Raw genomic sequence first — 27,142 nt, forward strand, 5'->3', positions numbered from 1 at the left:
ATTCGACATAAGGCTTCCATACAATTTTCCAGACTGACAATGAAGGGGGCAATGAAACCAGTAGAGTTAAATTGAATTTAAATCACGTTTTAAGAAATTTACATTTATCAAAATAACTTGTTTATTAATTTAAAAAAAGTTTTTTTAGGTGAGCAAAGGAGATAGGAAGACCCTCGGTCATTAAAACGGTTTTCGGGTATGTGGAAAAAGTACTCTCACTGTTGATTTTTCTTATTAAAAAGAGCTAGAACCATTTATTTCACCCAATAGAAAACGCACTTTACTGATAATATCTTTTCAGCTCGCAAAATACTTTTTACGTTATCTAAATAAATATTATATTTCATTTCAGAGCTAAATCCTTATATCTCATAAATACTACCACATGCAAAGACTAAAAAAACAAAAAAACTAAAGTCACAACCCTTTTTGATTGCGTTACGAAAAGTTTTAACGATTTATGCTCGCTTAATTTGATTGTGGAAAAGTAAAAAACCAAATTGAAAAAAAAACTTTCAGTTTTGCGCTTACTTATAAGGGTAAAACGTAGAAATGGAGGGTAGATTGTTACGAATATTAGGAACAGGTAGGGACAATGGTAAGAGTCCTCTTAACCTGAATAATTAAAGTAGCGTTGATAACCTCCACCCCCTTGTGCCCCTCCCACGCGCCATCTTTATTTTAGTCTAAGCATTTTTTACGCGCGGGAAAAGCATTTTTCAGAGAGCCCGAAGCGAGATTAAATTTGAAATTAGAATTAAAATTCTCTCTTGTTTTACAGTCCATTATTTTTTCAGGGTGGCTAAGTTTTTTTTCATCTAATTTTTACCAACAGGCACGAGATATTTATGATTTTAATTAAAACGTTGAATCCCGCCACGCGAAATCGGGATGAATTAGATTATTTATGTGCCTTGGCTACATCAAGCAAAATATTAGCTTTTTTTAATGAGCTTTGACTTATTAGTTTTACATTTTTAGTTAACATATTTGTTTTTTTTATTTGGTTTTAATATTCAGTCAATAAAATTATAAAATAATTAAATTTCACATAAATGTCTTAAACATTTTTATCATTAAAAACAGATTTTTAAACCATAACACGGAATATCCTATAGCCGATTTCACACTGTTTAAACAAATTCACACCACACAATAAAATTAGGGTGGATTGATTTTTATTATATTCTTCTTTATTTGTTTAGTGGCTCCAAAAATACATCTAGTGGAAATTAGTCGGCCTCGTGGTGTGGTTAATGCGTTTTCCTGCCAACCAATAAATAAAATTGTAATTATAATTTAGTAAAACTCATTCCACCCTACGTAATTTTGCCGTGTCGTGTGGATTTTTATGATAGCCTGAAATGAGCCTAAAATAAAAAAAAACCTTACATTTTTTAATTACTATTACTTACCTATACCTGAATCGAACTCTGAAACCCTGTGTGTGCGTTTTAGTTGTATTTTAGCAAATATCGTATATTTTATTATCGTTGATAATTTTACATTGTTTTGGCCATGAATCTGGCATTCAAGTTATGATATAAACATTATTATAAATGTTGTAGAATTGAGTTAATTTTTTATATAACTTTTATTATGCTTTTATTGATATATTTTGCTGTTTCCTATCACTGAACTATATCATCATTACCCTAGCAGTACCTGATGATGGATAGTGCACTGCATTGGTGAACCAAATACAGGTCTGTCGTCTGTTTTATGAGGGTAAGGTGATCGGTTTTACGCTTCAGTGTCCAGTCTAAGAAAAATAACGCTTTACAGAGTGTAAAACCATATTTTAAACCAATATTTCATAGACTTATCATGAATCGAACCAGGGACTTCAAACACGGTAAGCGAACGCACCAATCATAACACTATGTGGCGGACTCATTTGCACTCGAATTTTACCGGATTTTTACCTGAGAGTACTCATCGAGTCAAAAACACTCGTCCAGGATTCTGGTTCTATTTCAGACAGATAATTGTACTTTGCATCCGCCCGGACGCAGATAACTGAATTAATTATATTCATTTATAAAATTAATTGTATTCATGAATCCAAATAATTTCCAAAAGTCTCTGACACGACGTTGTTTCATTTACTGGTAAAATGCTTTTTTTACTAGTGGCACCAGTGATATATATTACCTCTATGAGTGGCACATAGAAAATAAATTGTTATTTTTAGAAACCCCATAAGTCATTAATAAAATGCCACAAGACAAGCCACTTGAAAATTATTTTTTAAAATATAAAATTCCCCTGACCGTCTAAATTGTTCATAAAATTATAATGTTCATACTTTTTATGATTTCGTATTTTGGATTCAATTTTTTTTTTTTTGTAAATTTTAAAAAAGTAGACCCTTCCATACAACAAAAAGGTGAGTAGGGGAGACCGAGGAGAGTTGTAACAGAGGAGAGTTAAAACAATGGCGATTTCAATAAATCTATGATCGATGGCGAACTGGCAACATCACTTGATGAAGTCGGCAACAGCAGTCTACAGAGAGTGGTTGTGTGTATGCGACATCTGGACGGAAAAAATATCAAAAGTAAGTTTTTGACCAGTATTTTGTGTTATTCGATATGAATTACGTGAACGCTGACCTGATATTATTTCCAATATGCACTGACTATTCAAGTTTCAAAACATGATATTGTTTTTTACAGCTCGCCTCTAGTTTAGGGGTTAAAAGCCATTATTTATTTATTTATTTCATTTATTTATTCATTTACATACATAAGTTTGTGGTATATTCTGAATAGGGTCTGATTTTTTGGCCTTTATTAATGCTTTTATTAATTTTATTACTATAATGTTTTGTGGTGTGAATTTGGACACCGAATTGTTGGTTGTTTTTGTTTCAGAATGCCCAATCAATATGTACAAAATACTCTTTTGCTATAATTTATTATTACTGCACGATAAAGGATAACCAATATATTTTTATTGATAAACATACCAATGGTTGATTGCAGCAGTTAAATTTGTTTCACACGTATTTTTGTAAATAATTTTTCTTATTTTTAAAAACAGTATTATTTTCATTAAAAAAAAATATATAATCCCCAAATACCAAACTGTAACAACTAATGTTGACCTCTGTTTCAACTTACCTCGATACTAGGGAGTTTTTTCAGTTTTAGCCGATTTTCTCATTGATTTCTATTATTTTTTCTTGTTATTTTGTTTAGATTATATGGTGTATAAAATTTAAGTGTAAGTTAAGCTATAAAGTTCATTAATGTAGATCTATATTAGGCTGAGATATACTAGGTAATGTAAAAACTGTTTCAACCCTCCTCGGTCTCCCCTAAATAAACTTCTTCTAACTTTTTAGGCTTTTGAATAAAACGATTTAAATGCGATAAATGAGTCAAACGACTAATGCATAGATACCGGTTTTGGACAATATCTAAAAAACGAAATATCGGTCCAAAAACGCGACATTGAAAACAGAGATGACTGTTACCGGGGTTTTAATATCAGATGAGACTTTTTTTTTCCTGGTTTTGATGTTTCAAACTTCAAACGAGATTCTTTATCACGCTATATGCCATTCACCTTATTCAACCAATCAGAAATCAGAATGCTGATTTCGTTGAACCAAACTCAGTCACTAAGAGTCAAAAGCGACAGTAGCTTCCTAGTCGTTTTAAATAGTTCACATTACTTCTGCAAGCGACCATCCACAAACATTTTTTAAATATTTAACGCTTACAGACCTGCTTAAAAGTTCCTAATTTTCGTATTGTCTATATGCTTATTTTATGTTTTATTGAATTCGTTGACGAATTGCTGAAATTTTGCTATGTTTTTGAAAACAAAGCAAAATATCAACAATATTTTGAGTTTGTCTAAAATTTTGTAGACAAGGACTAGATTTGACTCCCCAGGAAGCTGGTTATATTAAAATATTACAACAGAGATGAAGAAGAATTAAGAGAAGGTAAAATATAAGTCTAGGCATCTACAGGGTTTATGACCTGTCATTGGCTGATTTAAGTGGCCACTTTACACACTGTGTAACATTCACCATTCTGCCCATATTTGAACATCTATATTCCTTCAATTCTTTCATCTGATGTTTGTGAAGTTAAAGAGCTGAAACTTATTTATGCGGGTGAGATTCATCTGATTGATGATGATTTTTTAAGTATTTGTGAAATATTTAGCAAAAATATCGAAATGGGTTACCGCAAATTGCAATATCCAAAAAAACCGGTATTAGAAAAATGGTCCTATAGTCTATCTATGCCCTACAAACGACCAGCTAATGTGGGTCAACCATTTATTAGGGCCCCGATTACAATGAGTAGTTAACATTTATGTTCAATTTTATCTACAAAATAACATTAAGTTTTATGCTTAACATGTTTAATTATAGGATACCGACGAAGATACTTTAAATTTTCATGCAAATATACTCATTTTCGTACACAAATATCGACTTTTCTTTATAGACAGTCGAAGGTAACTCTGTTAACTTCCCATTGTAATCGGAGCCCTGGTATTAAATGGCGCTTCCCTGTAGATTACTGCTATCGTGAGTATATGCTAAATTAAAACCACCCCATGCAACGTATTTTACGGAAGTAAACACATAACATAAGTACTAGGTACTACTTCATATACGAGTAGGTAATACTAACTCCTGACCTTTATTAAATATTCATTAATTTGTACTTCACTGATAAATGTGTAGCTTCTTGCATTATGCTATAACGAAAGAGGAATAAATGCATATATTGTAAGGTGGGTATAAATATAGATTCATAGATGATTTCAGCATTCATAAATGTGTCATGTTTTTTTCAGCCATCTTGTGATAGTCAATGACAAAATTATTTCAAATATTGCAAAAAATATATATTATAACTTTGTTTCATTTTAAAATACCTTCAACCTACAATAGAAAAAGAAACAATTATTTTTTACTTTAGTGTTCTTACATAAACAAACATCTTATCTTACTTATCTTACTTATACATCTTACTTATCTTTACTTAGGTATGCATACAAAAATTATTTAATACCTCCCATGACACCAAACACAATTACCAGTTACTAGGCATTCCACCCTAACGCTGCAAAAGCAATCGAAAATTTACACAACTTTCGGTCAAAGAGGATTGGTCTACTTCTTTATTAAAGTGTACAACCTACTTCCATTGTCCATAAGGACCATTAGTTAATACTATCACAATAATATCGCTATTAAGAAATGGATAATGGAGGTGGGATGCGCACGGATTAACAAATGAATCAGGCTAAATAGGTAGAAATATGTTTTTATTTTTGAGTTTAATGTGTTTTTATTATATTTTATAAGTATTTGAGATGATGATTTAATTACGTTTAATAAGGAATGTTTCAAAATTTTATAAAATGTCTTCCTCGGCACGAGACAGTGAGAGATCTTTAATGTAAAAAAAGGCACACATAAATTGCAAAATAACAAATAAATAAATATAACATAAATAAACATAATTAATCAAAATTAATTACCTTTGTAATGCAGCAGAATTCCCCTTTTAGGAAACATTTTCTTGGACTTTGTCCTGACCAGGATGTCCAAGGTCTCCCCCTCGGAGACAAGCACCAGGGGTTGGTCCACCTGTTCACACGAAGACAGGATCTGCTGTCCAGTTCGCCCGTCCTGGATGCTCAGGCGGTCTACGCAGTCATCTTCATACGGTCCTATACCTGCATCAGAATTATTCAAATTATTGATAAATTACATCAATATTGACAGAAGAGAGATAGAGAACTTTTTTAGAATGGGATATAATATGTGACGTATATGTCAATGGCCGGTTTGAGTGGCCAATTTACAATCTGCTTAGGGGTCAGACCCATTAGCATGTCATATTTTATATGAGCAAGAAGACATATGGGCACATTAAAATAAATTTTTAGAACTAATAAAATTTAAAAAAATAAAATAGTAAAAACAAATGGTTGCTAACTTCTGCAGGAGAGAAACGAGGAGGGGGAGGGGGGAGTCTGACACACCGCTAACCACGCGGCCGCGCCCCCCTCGCTTCTCCCATGCAGAAGTAAGAAACCATTTGTTATTTTTAATACTTTATTTTTACAAATTTTCTTCGTTCTATTTTTTTTTTTAATATGCCAATATGTCTTCTTGCCCGTACTGATCATCGTGGTTTCGGATGTGACAGGGTTTAAAGAACACCTGTATACCCACACATACATACACACCCTTACATACACAATTTTATCCTTCTTGTATTTGTATTGTATAGTGTTTAAATTGTCGTAGATAATATTAATATTAATATCAATCAATCGTGACGTCCACCAGTATAATACGCGACAGAGTCAAAATATTCACGTACCTGGATCACGCCCGACAAGGTATGGTCTAAGGTCTCTGCTGTACCTTGCTTGTTGTGAGTACAACAGGCTACCGGAGTTCTAAAGAACGTCAAAAAATAACTGTATTCGTTTAAAAAAAAATAGTTTTAAGTTCTTCTTTTTCCTCGGATATTTCTAACTATGTGTAAATGTTTCATATTAATTTTTATTATGATTTGTTTTAATTTCTTTGTATTTCTTATTTCAGTATTATGTACATATTATTACTTGTTACTATATTATTACCATACCTGTATGTAAATATTTTTTCTGTCCTTGTGTTTGTTGTAACTCCTGGGGAGTAAAAAAATAATTTTGTTGATTTAATAATAAAAAAAATAATTACTTCCCTTGCAACGTAGTTTCACTCATTAAGTTTAATAAAGATCAACTAATAAATTGGGTAAAAAATCTTTTTTTATACATTTTAAACGTAACCTAACTTCACATAACAACATACATTAAAAATAAGATAATTATTATTGCTATATTAAAATTAAAGAGGCGCGGCGTTACGCACCTGAAGCGTAAGACTGATCAGCTTACCTTCATGTAACAAATCATCGAAATGCACTGCATTTGGTTCACCAATGCAGTCCTATGCACCACTGGGAGATTATGATATATCTGGAATTAATCCCAAGAATTCTTAAACGAATAGAACTCGATTGTGAATTTATTGTAAAAGAAACGCGGTTCATATTTATTTCTTCTAACATTATATCAAAATCGATAAAGTTATCATTTAAGAAAAGTAAAAATAGCCATCGTTAAATTCTTTTTGAGTTACTATCCAAACAAAATAAATAGATTCATCATTGGGTGGAAAACATTTTCTTTTAATAATTACGTTATGCTCGAATAACGCCATCTGTATTATTTTATCGTAACAAGATTACAAGTGAGCCAAACTACCTAGTCCGTAATTTATTATTTCTCCGTGGCGCCACGACGCCGATGCCGTCCGACCGACGCCGACGGCGCGTCTATGCGACCTTCAAAATAATATGGGAAGTGTGATAACGTGATAAGATTTTTCAAATCACGCACAAGGTTTATATCGTTAAACAACATTCTTACTTTTAATTTTGTGAAAAGAACTTAAATTATTTTGTTCTGCTTATAAAATTAATTTCCTTTGCGTTGCGTTGCTGTTATGGCGTAAAATAAACATATAAGGTTTTTTTTTTACCGGATACGTAAAATTATATAGCATCGTATTTTTAGTATCTTTATCAAGTATCTTTATCAGTAACAAAATTGAACATGTTTAAAAGAAAAAAATGTATGCATATTCTGCTTTTCATGCAGAAAACTTCATTTTACTTTGTAGATAAAATTGAAGATAAATCTTAATTTTCCATTGTAATCGGGGCTCAGAACACGGTAGTGTTTTCAACTAGATTAATACTTTCTGGTTAAAATCCTGAAAAGAGAAATCGAGTGAGCATAAGTCCCCCCCTACCCCCTAGTGTAGTCGTGGCGCATTTGCCTGCTATGCTGGAAGTACCAGGTTCCGTACTAAAGTAGCGTACCAGTTTAGTGCATAATCAACGCCAATAGCCTTGTATAATATGCCTGGCTGGTTTATAATCGTCTACTTTTTAAAAATAATATTTCTGGAAAACAAATTGTATACATCCAAAATCAAAGTGAAATGATATTTTATTATGAAAAAATAGCAAAAAAAAGCAAGGGGGCCAACGGCACGCGGTGTTCCCAAGCGGTCACCCATCCAAGTACTGACCGCGCCCAATGTTCCTTAACTTCGGTGATCGGACGAGAACCGGTGTGTTCAACATGGTATGGTCGTTGGCGATGCCTGAAAGAATATCTTCGATTATCAGCAAACTTTCAGGAAAAATAATATTATATGCACTGTTATAAAGTGCAAAAAGAAAGAGGGCCAACGGCACGCGGTGTTCCCAAGCGGTCACCCATCCAAGTACTGACCGCGCCCAATGTTGCTTAACTTCGGTGATCGGACGAGAACCGGTGTGTTCAACATGGTATGGTCGTTGGCGATGCCTGAAAGAATATCTTCCCTTATCAGCAAACTTTCAGGAAAAATAATATTAATGCCGCAGCGAGACTTATTTTCGGAATATCTAAGTTCAGTCATATCACTCCACTACTTCGGGAACTACACTGGCTACGTTTTCCACAGAGGGTCGAATACAAACTCTGTTGGCTTATGTATAAGTCACTGCACAACTCGGCTCCGGAATATCTAAGGGAACTATGCATTCCAGATGAACTAGCTGACAGGCGTCTCACGCTTAGATCAGCTACGTCTACGGCGAGAGGAAAAGTTATTATACCTCTACGCAAACAGCGCACTAAATTTGGTGAACGCGCATTTGCGGTCGCAGGCCCTATGGCATGGAATGCTCTCCCAGCAGAGGTGCGAGGCTGTGAAAGTGAAGTGATGTTTCGGAAAAAAACTTAAAACCCACTTGTTCTCTAAATCATTTGAATAAATCCGTAGCACGTGACAACAAAATAAATTATTTTAATTAAATTACAAATTTAAAAGCTTTAATTAAAAAAAAAAAAAAAAATAATTAAATTAACTTAACAATAGAATCACCATGTAAAGCGCCCTTGAGGTATTTTATTACGAAAATGGCGCTATATAAGTTATCCATAATTAATTTAATTTAATTTACTGTTATAAAGTGCAAAAAGAAAGAGGGCCAACGGCACGCGGTGTTCCCAAGCGGTCACCCATCCAAGTACTGACCGCGCCCGATGTTGCTTAACTTCGGTGATCGGACGAGAACCGGTGTGTTCAACATGGTATGGTCGTTGGCGAAAACCAGGAAAACATCTTGCTTTATCAATAAACTTTTTTTTAAAATAGTGTAGGGGGCCGACGGCACGTGGTGTTTCCAAGCAAGCGGTCACCCATCCAAGTACTGACCGCGTTCAATGTTGCTTAACTCTAGTGTGGCTGTGATGTCACCCTAGTCTACATTCGATACAAGACATTATCAAGAAGACATATTGGCACATTAAAAGAAATTTTTAGAATGAATAAAATTTACAAAAATAAAATATTTAAAAAAACAAATGGTTGCTTACTTCTGCAAGGGAGAAGCGAAGAGAGGGGAGGGGGGAGTCTGATACACCGTCAACCACATGGCCACGCCCCCCTCACTTCTCCCCTGCAGAAGTAAGCAACCATTTGTTTTTTTTTTATTTTTTGTTTTTTTTTAATTCAGCGTTCTAAATATTGTTTTAAATATGCTAATATGTATTCTTGCCCATACTGATCATCGTGGTTTCGGATGTGGCAGGGTTTTAAGAACACCCTGTATATCTCTTTCATTTTTTTTAATGATGGAGTTGTATTATTTATAATCTTCAAATGGACTTTTTCAAACCGAATTTCGAAAGTAAAATTTGCATAACTATGCTGAATTATAAAACAAAAAATATTCATCCTTACTACGCGAAGAATGAATGTCCGCCAATACAGCAATAAATTTATATAAGAGAGAGCACGAAAATAGAACTCATAACAAGGAAGACAGAGACGCTGTTCAGTGGCCAGTGTTTATGTGAAACATATTCAGTAGGTTATTGACAGTGATGGGGGACGCACACATTTAAAATGAGCGGCGTATTTGTGATTTTTAATTTATTTTGCCATTACAGGGCTAAATTGTATGTTTATTCTTATAAATTATGGAAAAGGAATTATTAAACAGTATCTTTCCATGTTTTCTTTCCATATTTCTGAACATGAGAATATTCCGTCGTTTGCTTGTGGTAACACGACGTTTCGTCTTTTAAGAGTTAACTTCGGTGATCGGACGAGAACCAGTGTTTTTCAACATGGTATGGTCGTTTGCGAGCGATGCGAAACTGCTTGTTTTTAAATCAGAGTAATTTTAAAGGTAAGAATAAATTTTCCGTTTTTTTTACTAAAAAGGTACTCACTTCTGAGAGATAGGTCCAGTATGGAAAGGCTCAGCGACTGGCCTAGCGGTGCCCGGAGTAGCCACCGACAGGAACCGTCCCCGACATAATATCGAGGGTATCCTGGAGTCTGGACGAATCCCTCACCGGCCAGGATTTCTTCATTGCAGAACTTCGTCACCCGGGTTTCTGTAAAAATATTTACTATCACTACTTCTACCATCACGCCATTTCTTCGAAGGGGTAAGGAGAGGAGATAGAACGCCCCACAAGTCAATCCTCACATTCGTACATCTGTGACATCAATTCCACCGGTATCTTAAGATCCCAACTTGTTTATTATCCTGATTTAACTTCAAGATGCAAAATATTTTATTTCAATCATTCGTCAGTTCTTTAATTTTTAGCTTTATAGATATAGAATAATTTTAAAGAGAAACCAAAAAAATATTTACGCCGTTATAAAAAAAAAAATGTATCCCCACGCTCCACCCGATCGGATAAAAAATACAGTTCAGTGTGTAAAACCAAACAAACAAACTATCACGGTATTTTCCCGCAAGAGTTGGCATAGGTGATAGAACGCCTAATCACACTATCTTTGCATACAGATTTCGCTTCCTCTACATTTATTCGTCTTCTCTTGCACGCCCGCCGATTATTCAGACTTTCAACTTTTTTTGTACATCCTCAAGTATTTGTTGCATTTGGTTATGCCAAGTCTTCCTTGTTTTCTGCATCCATCAACGTTCGCACGGTCAACCCTTTTAGTCGTTCTTTCGGTGTCCATTCGCTCAGCATGTTCGAACCAACGAAGGACTCCTTTCTTGATTTTGTCGTTAATGCTAATCTCACTTAGCCTTACATAATGTACGGATCTCGACATTTGTGCAACTATCGTACAAAGTTTTATTTATTTATTATATATACGGCCTCAGCCAATTACAGCAGTTATATGACGAAACAAGAAACTGAACAAAAATAACATAAAACTATGTAGCAAAGACAAACAAGGGTAATAAAATAATGCTATACAATATATTCATAAACACGATAAACTAAAGCTCGAGTTCGAGCTTAACCATGCCAATCCATCTTTATCCCACACTGTTTTAGTGGCAAAAAGATCTTCGAAAAGCCGAAAGATCTATCCCAAAGAATTCCAAGTTATGTGACGAATTGATCAATCTACACATTCTGAACATTGGGACATAAAAAAAATTTACCGCATTCGTCTAAGAGATTGCATTTCGACAGCATTCACCCTACTTTTTTACTTTTTTTTCAATTTCATTCTTCGCTCCCATACATAAGGGTCGGCACCAGGACTCTATCGTGAACTGCTAATTTTGACTCCTGAGACTAACATTTGCTTGCCGAGGTTGATTTGATTGCATCGTTTCCGGCACTCACCATAATTTCAATATCTTTATTTTCAGTCATTCCATCCCTAGTAAACATACTTTCAAGATATACAAATTCCTCTACCTGTTTCAGTATAATTCCATTCACAGTGATCTCACATTTAGTTTTACTTTTTTTTTCACAAACTATCGGATTCAATGTATCGACATTCAAAAGCAAATCGCTACCCTTGCGTACATAGTAGACTTTTGTTAACAAAAACTGCAGGGCCGCGATTACAAACGCTATCTTCATCGATACATGTCAAGACGGTATAAACTAACATCAATATTTTTTTTACGAAAATGAGCATATTTGTAGGAAAATTCTTAGTATCTCCGTTGGTAACCTGTAAATGAACACAAGAAAAAAAAATTGTTAACATGTTCAATTTTTTTTATATGGAAAATGTGTAATTTTAAATTCTCATTAGAATACGGACCATGGGCCGCGATTATAAAGGCTATCTTCATCGGTACATTCCGAGGCGGTATACATAAACTCTTTACTATCTCTATTTACCTCGGTATGTTCTACCGACTTTTCATCTCGATGTTATATGATCGAATCCAACCAATGAATGACCCTAAAAATTATGTCCGCGTTCCTTACTTAATTAAAATTGAAAATATTAGTCATTTATACTTAAAATAGGCTTCTGTTATAAAAAGCGGCCACTTTAAATCCATTTTAAACTCCAATAAATCCCAATCCAAGCAAAAAATACTCGCTTGAACGTGATTTTTATATGACTTGACAATTACCAAGATACCAAAACGATATGCTTAACTTTTGTCTGTATTTATCTACCGAGGTATTACAAAGCCGCCTCTTTTGACATCTCAAGGCGTCCACTCAGAAAGATTAAATATATTTTTTTATGGCAAAAACATTTTTACGGCTAGATGCTCTTATATATAACTATGGCAGAATCTAGATACATTATCTCTGCATCTAGCCGTTCGTTTTTAAAACTGTCATTTAAGTCTGAATTTAAATCGACTTCAAAATTCACATACTTCTCTCTCATACTTTAACAGGCTTTTAAGACAAAAACAGGCCCCCTAAAAAATTAATTGTAATTAAAGCAAAAACTGCTAGGCGGAACAAAATTTTTGTCACTTTTATGACTGATTTATACGGTACTTTAATGTGTACCGTGAGGTGCTAGACCCGTCGGTACATACCGATGTACTTACCTGAAAACTTGAAGGGGGGGTCTGTAGTGTATCTTCGTAATCGCTCGGGATAATTTATCTTCATCTATGACGTCATATTAAAGGTATGTCACTATATTGTGAAGATATGTGTACCATTTGCGTGCACTTCCCCTTGTTACATATCGATGAACCTACCCAAAACTTGAAGGTGGGGAGTCGGTAGTGTATCTTCGTAATCGCTTGAGAGAATTTGTCTTTAACTATACCGTCATGGTGAAGGTATGACGACCTTAACTTCCCATTGTAATCTTGGCCCCGGTCCCCCCCTTGTTGCTAGCAAGACGGCATCATCAGCGTACAAAAGACAGTTGACAGTTAAATCACCCATTTTTGTTTCCATTCTAAAGCCTTTCAGATCATTCATCAGTTATCAATATATACTGAACTAGCTGACCCGACAGACGTTGTCCTGCCCGAACGTTGGCTTGCCTTGATAAGTGGGTACCTAGGTACCAGTGGCGAACGGTGACTTTTTTTATAGGTAAGCTTTATTTTTTTTCATAATTTGTACCTGCATGTACATACATACATATAAGTAATCTCGCAAATGAGTGGAGGCGTATAAAAAAAAAGTACATACAGGTACACGGATTCTTTTTCTATAGTTTTGTCTAAAAACAACTTCATCTCTCCAGCTCCAGTTTCACCTGCTGGCAACAGAAGACGCAATACCTACTTAATTTTAATCAAAATAATTTTAACCAATAACCCAACAAACAACAATTAATAACTTTGCGTAATATGTAGGTATATTCTTCATTATTTTAAGACAGTACATGTATGCAAAAGTTTTAAAAAATAAAATATGTTAAAAAATAAGGATAATAAAATAAGTATATTCATAATTCCTTTTTGTTTGGCACTGATTAAAAACGCCGTATATTTGTTTGTAATTTACATTTTATACTGCAAATATTTAGGTACTAATATAAAAGAAAGTAAACATTTTATTGTAAGACGTCACTCCCATTATGTACACAAATTATTTTTTTTTCTTTTACGATTTATATTTTTTTTTCTGAAAAATTAAAAAAAAACAAGATTAAATTTATTTATGCCAAAATACATAATTTTAACTTTACATATTACATTACATAACATAACATAACCATAACATTCATTAGAAATATTCGCAATAATATTGCAAAAAAAATGTAACGTGACCGTCGTGACCGCCGCGCTGCGCCGCGCCGAGCCGTCAGCTTCGTTTCTTTCTAAACTGAGAATGAATAATGCAAGAAATTGACGACACCGAGCGAGGCGCCACTAGCTAAAACGCGCGGACTAAAAAACTGGCGTCATATGTCAACAGAATACTATCAAACGAAAATGGTCTTTATGAAATAATGCTCGAAATGCTACTCTCCAAATAGAGAAGCTTGAAATAATATCTGTAATCTGCAAGTGAACTTAGCAAGGAAAATATGCGCACTGGGCTTTTGAATGTTAAAATACAGTATACATTTTGTATTGAAAAATAATATGCAATAATCAGAACCGGGCAATGCGCTGGGTGCGCATTTAGCAGCTTATATTTATTTTTTGAGGAAGATATAAACAGTGACGTTAATTTATAATAAATAAAGATTATTTTATTTATTCTCCTGTAATTAAAACTACTATAAAACATTATTATTGGTAGTGAAATATAATGGTAAGCTGCGAATAATCGATTATATGGACGGTTCGCCCCTGCTAGGTACTTGTTTGTGATTAAATTCCAAAACTAAAAATTGTGAATATTCAAATATTGACTTTCAGTAGGTACTTGTTTATGGTTGAATTCCAAAACATAAAATAAATATTTTTTCAAATATGGCATTCTTTTTGCAAACGTCAAACTCCGGTCTTCTCGCCAACAACGGGGTGTACTTATGTATGAATACGATTTTTAAAAATCTATTCAGTTTAATATTATTTTTGTATTATCGAAAATCCAGTAAAAAGAAATAAATGGGTAAAAATTATAAGGAATCTAAGGAAAGAATCTGATTGAGATCCACAAAAAACAAATGCTGTTTGTAAACATTCAAAAATAAACTTTTTTTATACACAATAAAACAACATCTTTCCTTTTTTTGTAAATGCATTCTCCTCGAATGTAACCCTGGTAGATTGATAAATAAAACATTTATGCTCCTTACTTCTTTTTTTACATATTAGATTGAAGATTTTAATATCTACGAACACGCACAGCGCAAAGATCTATATTTCTCTGAAAACCGCACGTAAATCGGTTAACCCTTTTAGGAGGAGTTCAGTGACATCACACGTACAGAGGAATTATATATATAAAGAAGATAACCTAAATGAATTAATCGCCATAATTCTCAAACGCTCCATTTGCAAAATGAAATTTTCATTGTGCCGTTCTTGCTAGGGAATGTTTAAGTCTTATATTGTCTGCGTGCTCGAAAAGTCTACCGTGAACCCATAAGAAATAAAATGGATAGAACGTAGCCGGCGTAAAACTTTAGGTGTGTCTTAGAAAAGACACCTTATCCGACCTCAGCCCCTAAGCCAGACATAAATTAAGTCTATCGGTCGTAATATTATCAAGAACCTGACATTTTTGGAATTGCAAAACCGTGACCTCCCAACTAATTCGATAGACGATACGGACGATAAAATAAGTTAAGACATTTATCCACAACTAACTTCGTGTCCGTGCCCGGATGGATAAAGAATTCAATTCTGAGAGTGAAATAGAACCAGAACTGTTTTCGACTAGATGACTATATTTACGAAAAGGCAGACTGTAAATGGAAAAGGAATTTCATTCAGTTTTGTGATAGGGAAATATTTGAACATAAGATAGGAACATGCAATGGATCATCATATTAAATGGACTCATCACATTAAATGGAACCTTTGATATGATGAGAATGTTCTTCAATTTCGAGGAATGAATGACAAAATGCACTATTAAATGTAACAATGTTTTCAACGGCGCGCGACAAATCCAACCACTTTTTATCCGATTTTATGTGAAGTAAAATATGTTGTTTTTTTTTGTTCTAAATCCAAATCTTCTAATTTAGAATATCTTCTATCTTGATGTTCAGTAGGTACCATAAGGATGGGTTAAGGGAAGAATGGGAAAGAAAGGTAATTGGCCAGGAATAGTATCAATAAATGCTGTTATTTACTTAACAGACTACACTTGGGTAAAGATGCTGAAAAAATAAATCCACTGGTGTAGATAAGTCCGTATCGTAGGTCGGTGGTTTGCGCGTTCACCGACCATGCTTGAGGTCATGGATTCGATTCCTAAAAGGATGCATAAGAAATATTCCGGTTGTTTTACACTGCAATATTTCATTTTGCGTTTACTCACTGTACGAGGGATTGAAGCTGTACAATAATTTACCTGAAGAAATTGAAAGCATTCAAATATTTCCAATTAATTAAAAAAGAATATGTTCTTAAGACATTTTGATAAATAATTGTAAAGTTATTAAAAGTTTATATTAATTCTTCAGATGTTATGAACTAACTTAAAAAAGCTCCAAAAAAACTAGCTAATGAACTTACATACCCTATCGCCGTCAGAATTGGGAAAAATAGATTGAGGGTGATAGATAAATTGACTATATGTACTTTGCGCCAGCGGCGATAAATGAAAGAAGACGATGACGTTTGTGAAGTTAAAGAGCTGGAACGTTCAAATATAGGCGGAATGGTGAAAGTGGCCACTTAAACCAGCCAATGATCGGTCATAAGCCCTGTGGATGCCTAGACTTCTATATTCCCTTCTGTGAAATGTTCTTCATGTCTGTTGTAATATGTTAATAATATGATAAGTCATTAATTTGTATCTTCTCGTTCGTATAAGATATTATTTTCCCCTTTTATGTTGTGGTGATGAATTATTATTGTTATTATTTTTAATCTAAACAAAAATTTTGACCTGGGTCCCTTATCAATCTTAATAATAGTCTGTCTGGCACAATGAAAAACATGATTATTCACAAGATAGTAAATTAGAACATTTCACGTGCGTCATTAATCATCCTAAGGAAGGTCACGGTTCTACTAAAACCCTACGGAATAAGTCGAATTACCATGGTCTGATAACATTTACGTCAAGCACAGGTGCCATCTACCGACTTTGTTTAATGACATATGTAGACTTCGGCAAAATTTCTCAATTGTGATACCATATTTTTGGCTACTTTTCCGATAGTGACGTCTTGCTCAGACCAAGCCAATGTCTGACGTAGCAACAATTAGCCCTAAGTTTTTTATTAGTACGAATAGATACACCACAGTATCTACCGTTTTACTGTGACATTACGCAAATTGCTCTACTCCTGAATCCGCACTTTTGAAAATAAAAATACCTTTTTTACATCACGCAATGTTCTCAAAGTGACCTTAAGTATATTAAAGGGTATGGAAATCATACTATTTCGCCATTTTAAAACATAGTTCTTCAAAATCGCGCCATAAAAAAAAAATAAGAAAAAAACGATCATTTTTTAAGGTATTTTTGACAAAAAATATACTTCAAGGTTTTAAATAGTTTAACTAAAATATAATTACTTGTCGACCGGCAGATTACGACTCTTGAAATTTAGACTATACTTAGATACACAGGTGCTCAAATAAAGACAACGTATTTGAGTAAAATTTGTCATTATGATTTGAAGATAATGAATTGAGTAAGAATTTATTAGAAAAACTTAATGCCGTCAAATGGTAATATGAATATTAAAATTTTGCTAAAAACATGCTGTAGAAATGAAATATTTACAGCCAAAATATAACAATAACAACCAAAGTACAACACAATTTAAGTGATTTTAAATGCTTTTATTTATTTAAAAATTAATATTAGTTCTTTTTTTCAATAAATTTCGTGTTTCATTTATTATTTACAAATTATTAGAATATTTTTAAACTAAATATATTGACAACGATGTTTAGAGTATGTCCAAATATTTGTAGACAGGCTGGATTTCCTCGCTAGGGAGTTATTTATATTAACATATTACAACAGAGATGAAGAACATTTAGAGAAGGTGATATATAAGTCTAGGCATCTACAGGGCTTATGACCTGTCATGGGCTGGTTTAAGTGGCCACTTAACACACTGTGTAACATTCACCATTCTGCCCATATTTGAACATCTATACCCCTCAAATTCTTTTATCTGTTGATGTTTGTGAAGTTAAAGAGCTGAAACCTTTATTTATGCGGGTGAGATTCATCTAATTGAATTATTTCACCTACATACTAGGCAACGCCTGAAAATGTTATTTTTTCAATTTCTATACTTCTTCATGGACCAGGTAGAAGTTATTTATATTGTTGATTAAACTATCTGGTATAAGAAGAAGTATAAAAAATGGAAAAGTATTTTTAGGCATTGCCTAGTAGGTGAATTGGTTCAGCCGGATGAATCTCACCCACGTGATGAAGGTTTCAGCTCTTTTACTTTACAAAAGCCAACAGATTAAAGAGTTTAGGAAATGTGGATATTTAAACATATGCAGAATGGTGAATGTTACACAGTGTGTAAAGTGGCCACTTAAACCTGCCAATGACAGGTCATTAGCCCTGTAAATGCCTAAACTTTTATATTCCCTTCTCGAAAATGTTTTTCCTCTCTGTTGCAACATATTTTGATCTAAATACTTTGTCTTTATATAAAAACCAATGTACCTTAGTCAAGTCTAAATTTCAAGATGCGTATTCTGCCGGTCGAAATGTAATTATATTTCAGTTATATAAAGCTTCGAATTATATTTTTTGTCAGAAATACCTTACATAGGGATTGTTTTTTTTTCAATGTTTATTTACTTTATTTTTAAATAGCGCAATTTTGAGAAAAACTCGGTTGAAAAATGGCAACATCGTATGATTTCCGTAGTTGTTATAGCTTTTTAAACGCTTTTGCACTCGTATATGCTGAATGGTGAAAATTAGAGGTATTTTATTGGATAAATTATAATACATATAATCAATTTTAATCTTACCGTCCATGCAAGCATATTTTATGTAAATAAATCCTGGTCCCCAAGATATTGATTCTTCGAAGTCAACGTTGAGTATGAAGCTGCAGTGGTTAACACCAGAACACCTGAAAAAATAAAACTTTAAATAGATAATGTTATAAGATAAACTTTGAATTGGTAAAAGCAATTTAGTTTAATGTTTAGTACTTCTAGGTTATAGAAATATTTAATAACGATTCTATCTTTTCTTTTAAATAGCTCATTTTTCATCCCAACTCAACACAGGACTTTGGTCCCATGGAGTGGGGACTTGTGTTGTAACTAAAAAAAGTTTGAAATAAAGTACTGTGAATAAATAAAATTGATGGTTAATTTTATATTAGGTACTACTTCGTTATTTTTAATAAAATAGTACCGAAAACTTATGTAAGTAATGCTTTTAGTAATAAGCATTTCGTATTTGTTAAGAAGTTATTGTGTTTTTCAAAATTTAAAAATGAGCACGAATAGTAAAACAAAATGGTAAAAGTTATACGTATTCGAAAGAAATTTTTCTGCTTTACGAGACATTGTGATTTCTTTTACGTTATATATATTATTTTCTTTGGTTAGAAGCCTTTAAAGTAGAATATCAAGTTGACCAAAGTAAGTATTTTCGACACCTTTCTGTTCGCGTTCAATCGAGAGAATAAAGCTACCAAAGCTGCTTGCACAGTGTACGGCGAAGATGCAAGGAACTATTGACTATTTTGTTGTAAAATAATGAAGGAGAATTGCTCTATTGACTAATTTTTTGTATTTTTTTTTGTTGTGTCGTCTTCTTCTCTTCGTTTGGAAAAAAATGATTGCTACTACTACTACGACTACTACCATCACGCCATTTCCCCGTAGGGGTAGGCAGAGAGAATGGACCGCCACACACGTCTATCCTGGCATACATTCTTAGCTTCATTCACATTCATACATTTTGTCATACATGCCCTTCGGTTCTCTGTGCTTTTGAAATGACCAGACTTAAGATTTTGGTTTATCTGATCATGCCACGTCTTCCTTGGTCGTCCTCATCTCACGTTACCGTTCATTTCCGCCATATATACTTGTTTTACCACTCTTTCGTCGTCCATTCCTACTACATGACCAAACCATCTCAGAGACCCTTTCTTAATCCTATCAATTATACTTGACTCAGATTTACACTCCCGCCTAATTTCATCATTCGTAACCCTGTCATACATTGATTTCCGAGACATTCGTCTAAGAGATCGCATTTCAACCGCGTTGACTCGGCTTTCATTCTTCCTCTGCCAGTTCCATGTTTCACTTCCATACATAAGTGTTGGGACTAAAACTCCGTTGTGCACTGCCATTTTAGCTTCGATTGGCATATTTTTTATTAGCAATTGCTGTGCTTAGTGCGCCGTTCATTTTGTTGCCCGCATTCACTCTCCTTTCAACATCTTTTTCTACTCTTCCATCTCTTGAAAACATGCTTCCAAGATACACAAATTCTACTTGTTCAAGACATTCGTTGTTTACACCCGATAAAATAAATTAATAATATTTTATTGTTATCTCTCTTCATTGGCACATAATAGTACATTAGACACTGCCTAGGTACACAAATCGCAACGTATCGCGATTTTTTATTATACGTAGCGTCTTTTTGTACACGATTATTTAGACCAGTTTTACGCTTCAGTTGTTGGTTGTTGCCAATCCAGTATAACATGTGGCGGGTTAGATTACTAGTGACCAACCGAAAAAAGATTTTCTGCCGAAAACGAAACCGAATTCCAGCTTCTTTCTAGTTTCGGCTGAAATCGAAGTTAAAATTCACTTTAAATTAGAAGTTCATTATAATACATGTTAAAAAAAATACGCAATGAAATATAAGGCATAAATTTAATGAGTAAATTTGTTCATTTTTATCGTTTTTCAGTTCGTTGTTATGTTAGTACATGTATAGTATATGTAACAGTTCTTCAACATACGCTATAAGAATTTTTACCTACTAACTGTAAAGGAATCACAAAAATATGAATAGGAAAGATCTTTGAACTCCTAAGTCAACTAATCACAAAATCGGTCTAGTTTTTTTTTTTTTTTTTATGTTTGACAGACGCAATACAATAACTAATTATTGGAATGGACAAAAATATGGATATGAATATGAATATATGAACCCGAGTACAGCCGATCGTAATCTGAAAACTCCCGACCGCAGGTTTCGGCTGATCCAAAGTTTTGGCCAATTTTTGTCCGAAACCGAAACCGAATGACATTTATTGGTTAATTTATTTCCAACACCTTACTAAGAGAGAAAGGCTGTTTTCAGAAAATATGACTATTTAAATGACCAATCATTATTTTCATTGAATAAAATCACAGAACTGAGTACAATTAAATGTAACATAATATAAACTTCGGCTTAATGTTTCGTATTTCATGTCATACATAACATTTATTTTTATCAGATAAGCACTTATAATGGACTCAGCGGAAACCGCACACCACACAATACTATTGTAAAAGCTTCCCCTTTTACCGTAAGGGAACATTTCTGTAGTTTGTAAAAATAAAAATAATAATAAATAAGATATCAGGGCATTCTTTTTCAAAGGGGTACGTGGGGTACGAGCCCAGAGCCTGATGGGGGTCTGAAAATTCTTAAAATAATAATATTAATATTATTAAACTACTTATTCAATTATTCGCTGAAAATGTTTTATGCGAACGATACAAATTGTATCAAATCAAAGTAGATATTAGAATACATTGTTTTCTTTGAAAAGATGTCACTTTATTTTTTTGTTATAAAAGACTAAAGTCAACAAAACAAAATGCTAAATTAGGATATTAATTACATTCATTATACTAGCTATCGAAACAAAACGTTAAAGATGTATTGTGTGATAAAAATAGCCAATAGTATTGAAATTGGGTTAGATTATTCGTTTTCAATATTATACCTAATAAATTTAAATAATCTATACTATAATCTATACCTATAGATTGTATAGGTATGTGATGTTCCTAATATGTGAAATATTTTAAAATACAAATATACCTAGCCTACGTTAAAAAGATTAAAATTTGTTTGCGTTCATAAATCTTAAAACAACTGTTAAACTAATTTATTATTCTACATCATCAAAAGAAACTTATTACATGTCTTAAATGATTTCAAAATATGTTTTAATAGGTTCCACAGCGGCTATTAGCGTATACATGTGGCAATTGCACATGGTACATATTAATTAATAAATTTTAATAATTGTTATAGTCCTACAGAAATTTGTCGTTAGTGACAAACTTATGCTATCATGGGTGATGTGCATAATCATTATATCTAATATTTTAAGTTATATAACTTGCTTAAAGATATTACAAAATAAATATTAACCATAATAACGTTAAAAAAATAGAAAAATTTGACATATAAAAATCAACACTATTTTAAGTAGGTATGTCCAAATTTTTATAGACAAGGACTGGATTCAACTCCCTGGGGAGCTGTTTATATTAACATATTACAACAGAGATGAAGAGCATTAGCAAAAATACTAAAATTGCATGCAAAATTTCATACAAAAATTTGGACAAACTCAAAATATTGTTGATAAATCCACCAGGTCCCCGATTACAATGGGAAGTTAAAAGAGTTATCTTCGACTGTCTGTGAAGAATAACTGATATTTGTGTACGAAAATAAGAATATTTGCACGAACATTTAAAGTAACCTCGTCGGTTACCTATAATTGAACATGTTCAGAAGAAAAATTTGTATGCATATTCTGTTTTTATACAGAAAACTTAATTTTACTTCGTAGATAAAATTGAAGACAAATGTTAACTTCTCATCATAATCGAGGCCCTGGTCCATGAAGAAGTATAGAATTTTAAAAATAACATTTTTAGGAGTTGCCTAGCATGTAGGTGAAATAATTCAATTAGATGAATCTCACCCGCATAAATAAAGGTTTCGGCTCTTTAACTTCACACACATCAACAGATGAAAGAATTAAAGGAATATAGATGTTCAAATATGGCCAGAATGGTGAATGTTACACAGTGTGTAAAGTGGCCACTTAAACCAGCCATTGACAGGTCATAAGCCCTGTAGATGCCTAGACTTCTATATTACCTTCTCTAAAATGTTCTTCATCTCTGTTGTAATATGTTAATAGAAAAAGCATTTATTTTTAAAAATTAACAGTTATTGAAAATTAATTTTGTTATAACAGTTTCAAAAAGAAGTCTTTGTGAAAATCAAGATATTTATTTTAATTCGGCGGGTAGATTAAGTCATTAGTTTATACTCTAATATTGTGTTTGAAAAGCGTGCTTAAAAATCTTGAAGAAACTGAAAGCTACTGCAATACATGGACATTTTTGTGCGACTTTTACAACATCTTGCAACCGAACTGACAGTTATTTCTCAAAAATTTCCATTGTTCTCTCCTTCAACACTGTTATTAAGAGTTGGCCATTTTAGTTTCAACACCTCGCCATTTACACCCCCGATGCATTTCTACAACAAACATCCGCGTTTGTATCCAGTATGTCAACCCTGAATACAAAACACAGTGAATCGTCATTTCTCCCTAAGCTCGATATAGCCCGAACCATTTATCAAAACTGCTTTAGATCACGCTAACAGTAGCAGCAACAAACAGCGGTGACAAATAATAATACAGAAGAACATTAAATAAATTGTGCAGTCATTGTGCAAATCTGCCACCCCGAATTTAACTAAATATCGGAGTGTGGAACGTACAGGGTTTTTCAAATGGACTCATTTTTTTACAGCCATGTTTCCCGAATTATTTTACTTTGTATGTGAATAATCTACAATAATTGATCGTAGTTATGCAGAAAGCTGCCAGTCCACAATTTTGGAAAAATTAGATATTGATGTTATCGGGTGCAGTAAACTCAATTCTATGTTTTGCTGAAAACAGCCAGACCGCTTTCATACAAAAAACTGCATTAATCACCTTCTGAAAATAGTGTCGATCACAAAAACGTCATTTCTCAATGTGCAAAAAACACCCGCAGCACTAGAAAAATCTTACGGTATTTTAAAAATCATAAAAATTGGTCAAATACATAATTAAGTTCTTGTTTGTGATATTAAAAAAAACTAATGTATTCATTGTTTATCATTTTTTAAAGTCAAAAACATTCCAACCGTTGTGTAGATTTGATTATTCGCTATTTTTACAAAAGTACTATTATCTCAGTTTCACTTTTCTATGGCTGGCTGCTTTCTGCATAACTATGTTCAATTGAAAGCGTAGGTCCGAATTTTTTTTTAATTTAAGCAATGAACTTCCGACTTTAAATAGAAAGCATTGCAATTTGAGCAAACCGAATGTCTCTGTAAAGGAAAAAATGCATCTTTGGTGTGAAACGAGGTACTGTTACTTAAAGGAGTGTAAACCCCGTTATTGTAAGTTTTATCAAACAATTTAATTCATATTTATCACAAGTTCGCTATTTAAATTCAGTCCAGGTAAAATTGTAGTAAAATTAAGTCCATAATTTTTAATATCCCTGCATTCTGAATAGATACTAGATACTATTCCAAAACTTTTTCGCCGCTAGGGGGCGGAAACCTATCGACAAAAGAATTGTGTGACTTCAATTACCACTTGGGGTGGTTTTATTATAATTGATATGTAAAAAAATTCGTGCAATAGACGTGTGCAGACGTCGCTTCGTTAGTTATGTTTTTAAAATAAATTGAAAAATACTATCTACGTTGCTAAAAAACTATTATACCATCACCGTTTTTTTACTACATGTATGTTTGATATATTTTAATGATTTAATACGTAGTATATAAAACTATCTATGTACATACTTATGTGTTTTTAAAAACCCCGTCTATACTCCAAGTACCGGGCGCGTGTTTTACAATATTACTCAATAATAATTTACGTAAGCTTTTATTCTTATCTAATAATAATATTCCTTTTAATAATTATTTAATCGATACACTATCTACTGGATTTTCAATTTTTGTATTCCTTTTTCGGATTGAAAAACCTAGAATGTACCTTTACTTAAATAAATAACTGACACATACTTTTCTTTTACAATATTATACTATATAGACAACTTTTTTTTACATGTTTTTTTTTTTAAATGCCAAAAAGTGAGTTTAAATTATTGTGTGCACATTCATTCGTATCATTATTTTTTATGCAGCAGATTTTTACTGACCATTAAGAGCCATAATACAGTTTACTTCCGTTAATTTCAATGGGTGAAACAATAACAGAAATATACGGCAGCTAGCATTATAAAGAAGCCTCATAAATAAGAATTAGGGCGCGCTTTGTTCACAGACACACTTCCCGGATTAGGGCTATGGCACCATTTGAAAAGCTTTCCATTTCAACGTGAGCTTAAATTACAACGGACACAATGTTCGATATAAATGGCCAACCAAATTATAAGCTTATTTGGCCGGGTAGGTACCTATTCTGTACACTCTGCTTAACGGTGTGGAGTAAAAAAACTTCAAATATAACTAGTGTTTTACCTGAGAACATCGACAAATAAAAACTTATGCTTAGGAGGCCAAACCATCATTTAATCAATTTTTTTTAAACACATTAACCCTTTTTTTATAATTAAGTACTTTTTACAAAAGATAGTTAAAAATATAACATACTTGAAGGGTAGTTTGTAATGTTGCTATGATTTTTGTATAATAATTTATATTTTTTATAAATTCACTATATTATCAATTTTATTTGCAATATTATTACTAACACGTGTTTAATTTAATTGGGTAAAAAATAAGAATAATAATATTTAATTCTGGTCAAAAATAAGACGTTATAAACAGAAATCTTATTTTTCTATGTATGTTTAAATAGTTTGGTTGTTTTTTCCCAATCTTTTTTAACGAAAACAAATTATGTCACATATGGAGGAAAAAGGTTGCTATAAATAGGCCTGCAGTAAAACTTTTATTAAAGTTTTTACCGTGTCGTTGTTTGTGCTTAGGAAACTGCCATCTTTTTCTTACGGGAAAAAAATCAAGTTTAAAAAAAAGAGTACCTTCTTAATCGCATATATGTGTTTTGAGAGAAATACATAATTTACTTGACTGGTCAAAATATTTTTTTAATGCAACCGTTTGACCAAAATAAATCTACTTCTCATCTTAACTTCATTTGGTACACTAATGCAGTGCCTTATGCACTACTGGGTGCAAAAGGGAAAAAATGATGCATTTTCATATGTACATAAGAACAAACAACTTGTATTGATCATTGCCCTAAATTGAAAATGTCCATGAGAGATATACAAACATTTGCATCGAGAATAAATATTCTTAATTAACTCGATTTTTTTTAATTTTCAGTTGCGTTTATCGGTTATATAAAACCTATCGTATTACCAATAAAACTTCATTCAAGTTTTCGTATAGCAAATTCAAGATTATTTTGTTAGTATACATACGACATAAAAAGGTTTCAGATAATAATTTGGATCAAAGCAACGGACACAACCTTAGAGTATAGATGTATATACTCTAAGGATAGAACAATAAAAAAATCCGCGGTGTTATGGCTAAGTCGCTTGACTTACGCACGTTAAGTTCCGGGTTCCATTCTCGGTGAGAACACAAAAAAAAATGGGATTTTTCTCAAGTCTGGTTGTTCTCTGCTGTTATTCATCACTGCAATTGGCTTGCTGGTCTGTTGTACTATTAAATAAATAAATAAATAAAACGGTAAACTGTACAACTAAATTTTGATGCCCTTATCTTGTTATTTCACCGTGATTTTGCTTTGTTTCCATGAATATTATTTATTTAAATAGTTTTTTAATCATATCAAAAAACACATTGTCATACTACACGACAAAAAAGTATAAAACATTGATTTAAGAGTGTTCTAAAGAACCAGTATCCAGTAAACTAAGATAACCTGTTCTAAGGAGGACTGTAAATACGAGTAGTTTAAAATTTAATTTACGATGTTCACATGTCAACCAAATATATTACTTTTATTTCTTCAGCACCCAAAGCTTCCTTGCGGTGATTTTTTTATAAAAATAGCATCATATTAGCTATCCTAAATAATAATATAATTCATAAAATATCGTTCAATTAATTTAAATTATTACATCTGCTACATTTCAATAAAAAATACAGAAAAATCTAAAAATACTTTAAACAGTGGTAGCCACACAGCATACACCCCTGTACGTACAAACACTAAAAA

At 32.8% G+C, this 27,142-nt stretch overlaps 1 protein-coding gene and 3 non-coding genes across 4 annotated transcripts in view; all 4 read right to left on the reverse strand.

The window, feature by feature from the left end:
• LOC148285233 (uncharacterized) overlaps positions 1–27,142 on the reverse strand; it is a 129,911-nt gene that overhangs the window by 53,968 nt on the left and 48,801 nt on the right. The window contains exons 3-5 of the mRNA XM_088228325.1: positions 18,918–19,021; positions 10,333–10,500; positions 5,518–5,715 (exon numbers count right to left, since the gene is read on the reverse strand). Of these exons, the coding sequence (XP_088084451.1) occupies positions 5,518–5,715; positions 10,333–10,500; positions 18,918–19,021 (470 nt within the window). The remainder of the gene's footprint in view (positions 1–5,517; positions 5,716–10,332; positions 10,501–18,917; positions 19,022–27,142) is intronic.
• On the reverse strand, positions 8,086–8,204 carry LOC148285234 (5S ribosomal RNA). The gene has a single exon (XR_015822608.1). It is a non-coding gene; the product is annotated as a 5S ribosomal RNA (ribosomal RNA).
• Positions 8,292–8,410, reverse strand: LOC148285235 (5S ribosomal RNA). The gene has a single exon (XR_015822604.1). It is a non-coding gene; the product is annotated as a 5S ribosomal RNA (ribosomal RNA).
• LOC148285236 (5S ribosomal RNA) lies at positions 9,082–9,200 on the reverse strand. Its single transcript, XR_015822605.1, has one exon. It is a non-coding gene; the product is annotated as a 5S ribosomal RNA (ribosomal RNA).

Source organism: Micrasema longulum, unplaced genomic scaffold (assembly GCF_059751315.1).
Source record: "Micrasema longulum isolate JH-2025_06_02 unplaced genomic scaffold, ASM5975131v1 h1tg000045l, whole genome shotgun sequence".
NCBI classification, from domain to species: Eukaryota; Metazoa; Arthropoda; class Insecta; order Trichoptera; family Brachycentridae; genus Micrasema; species Micrasema longulum.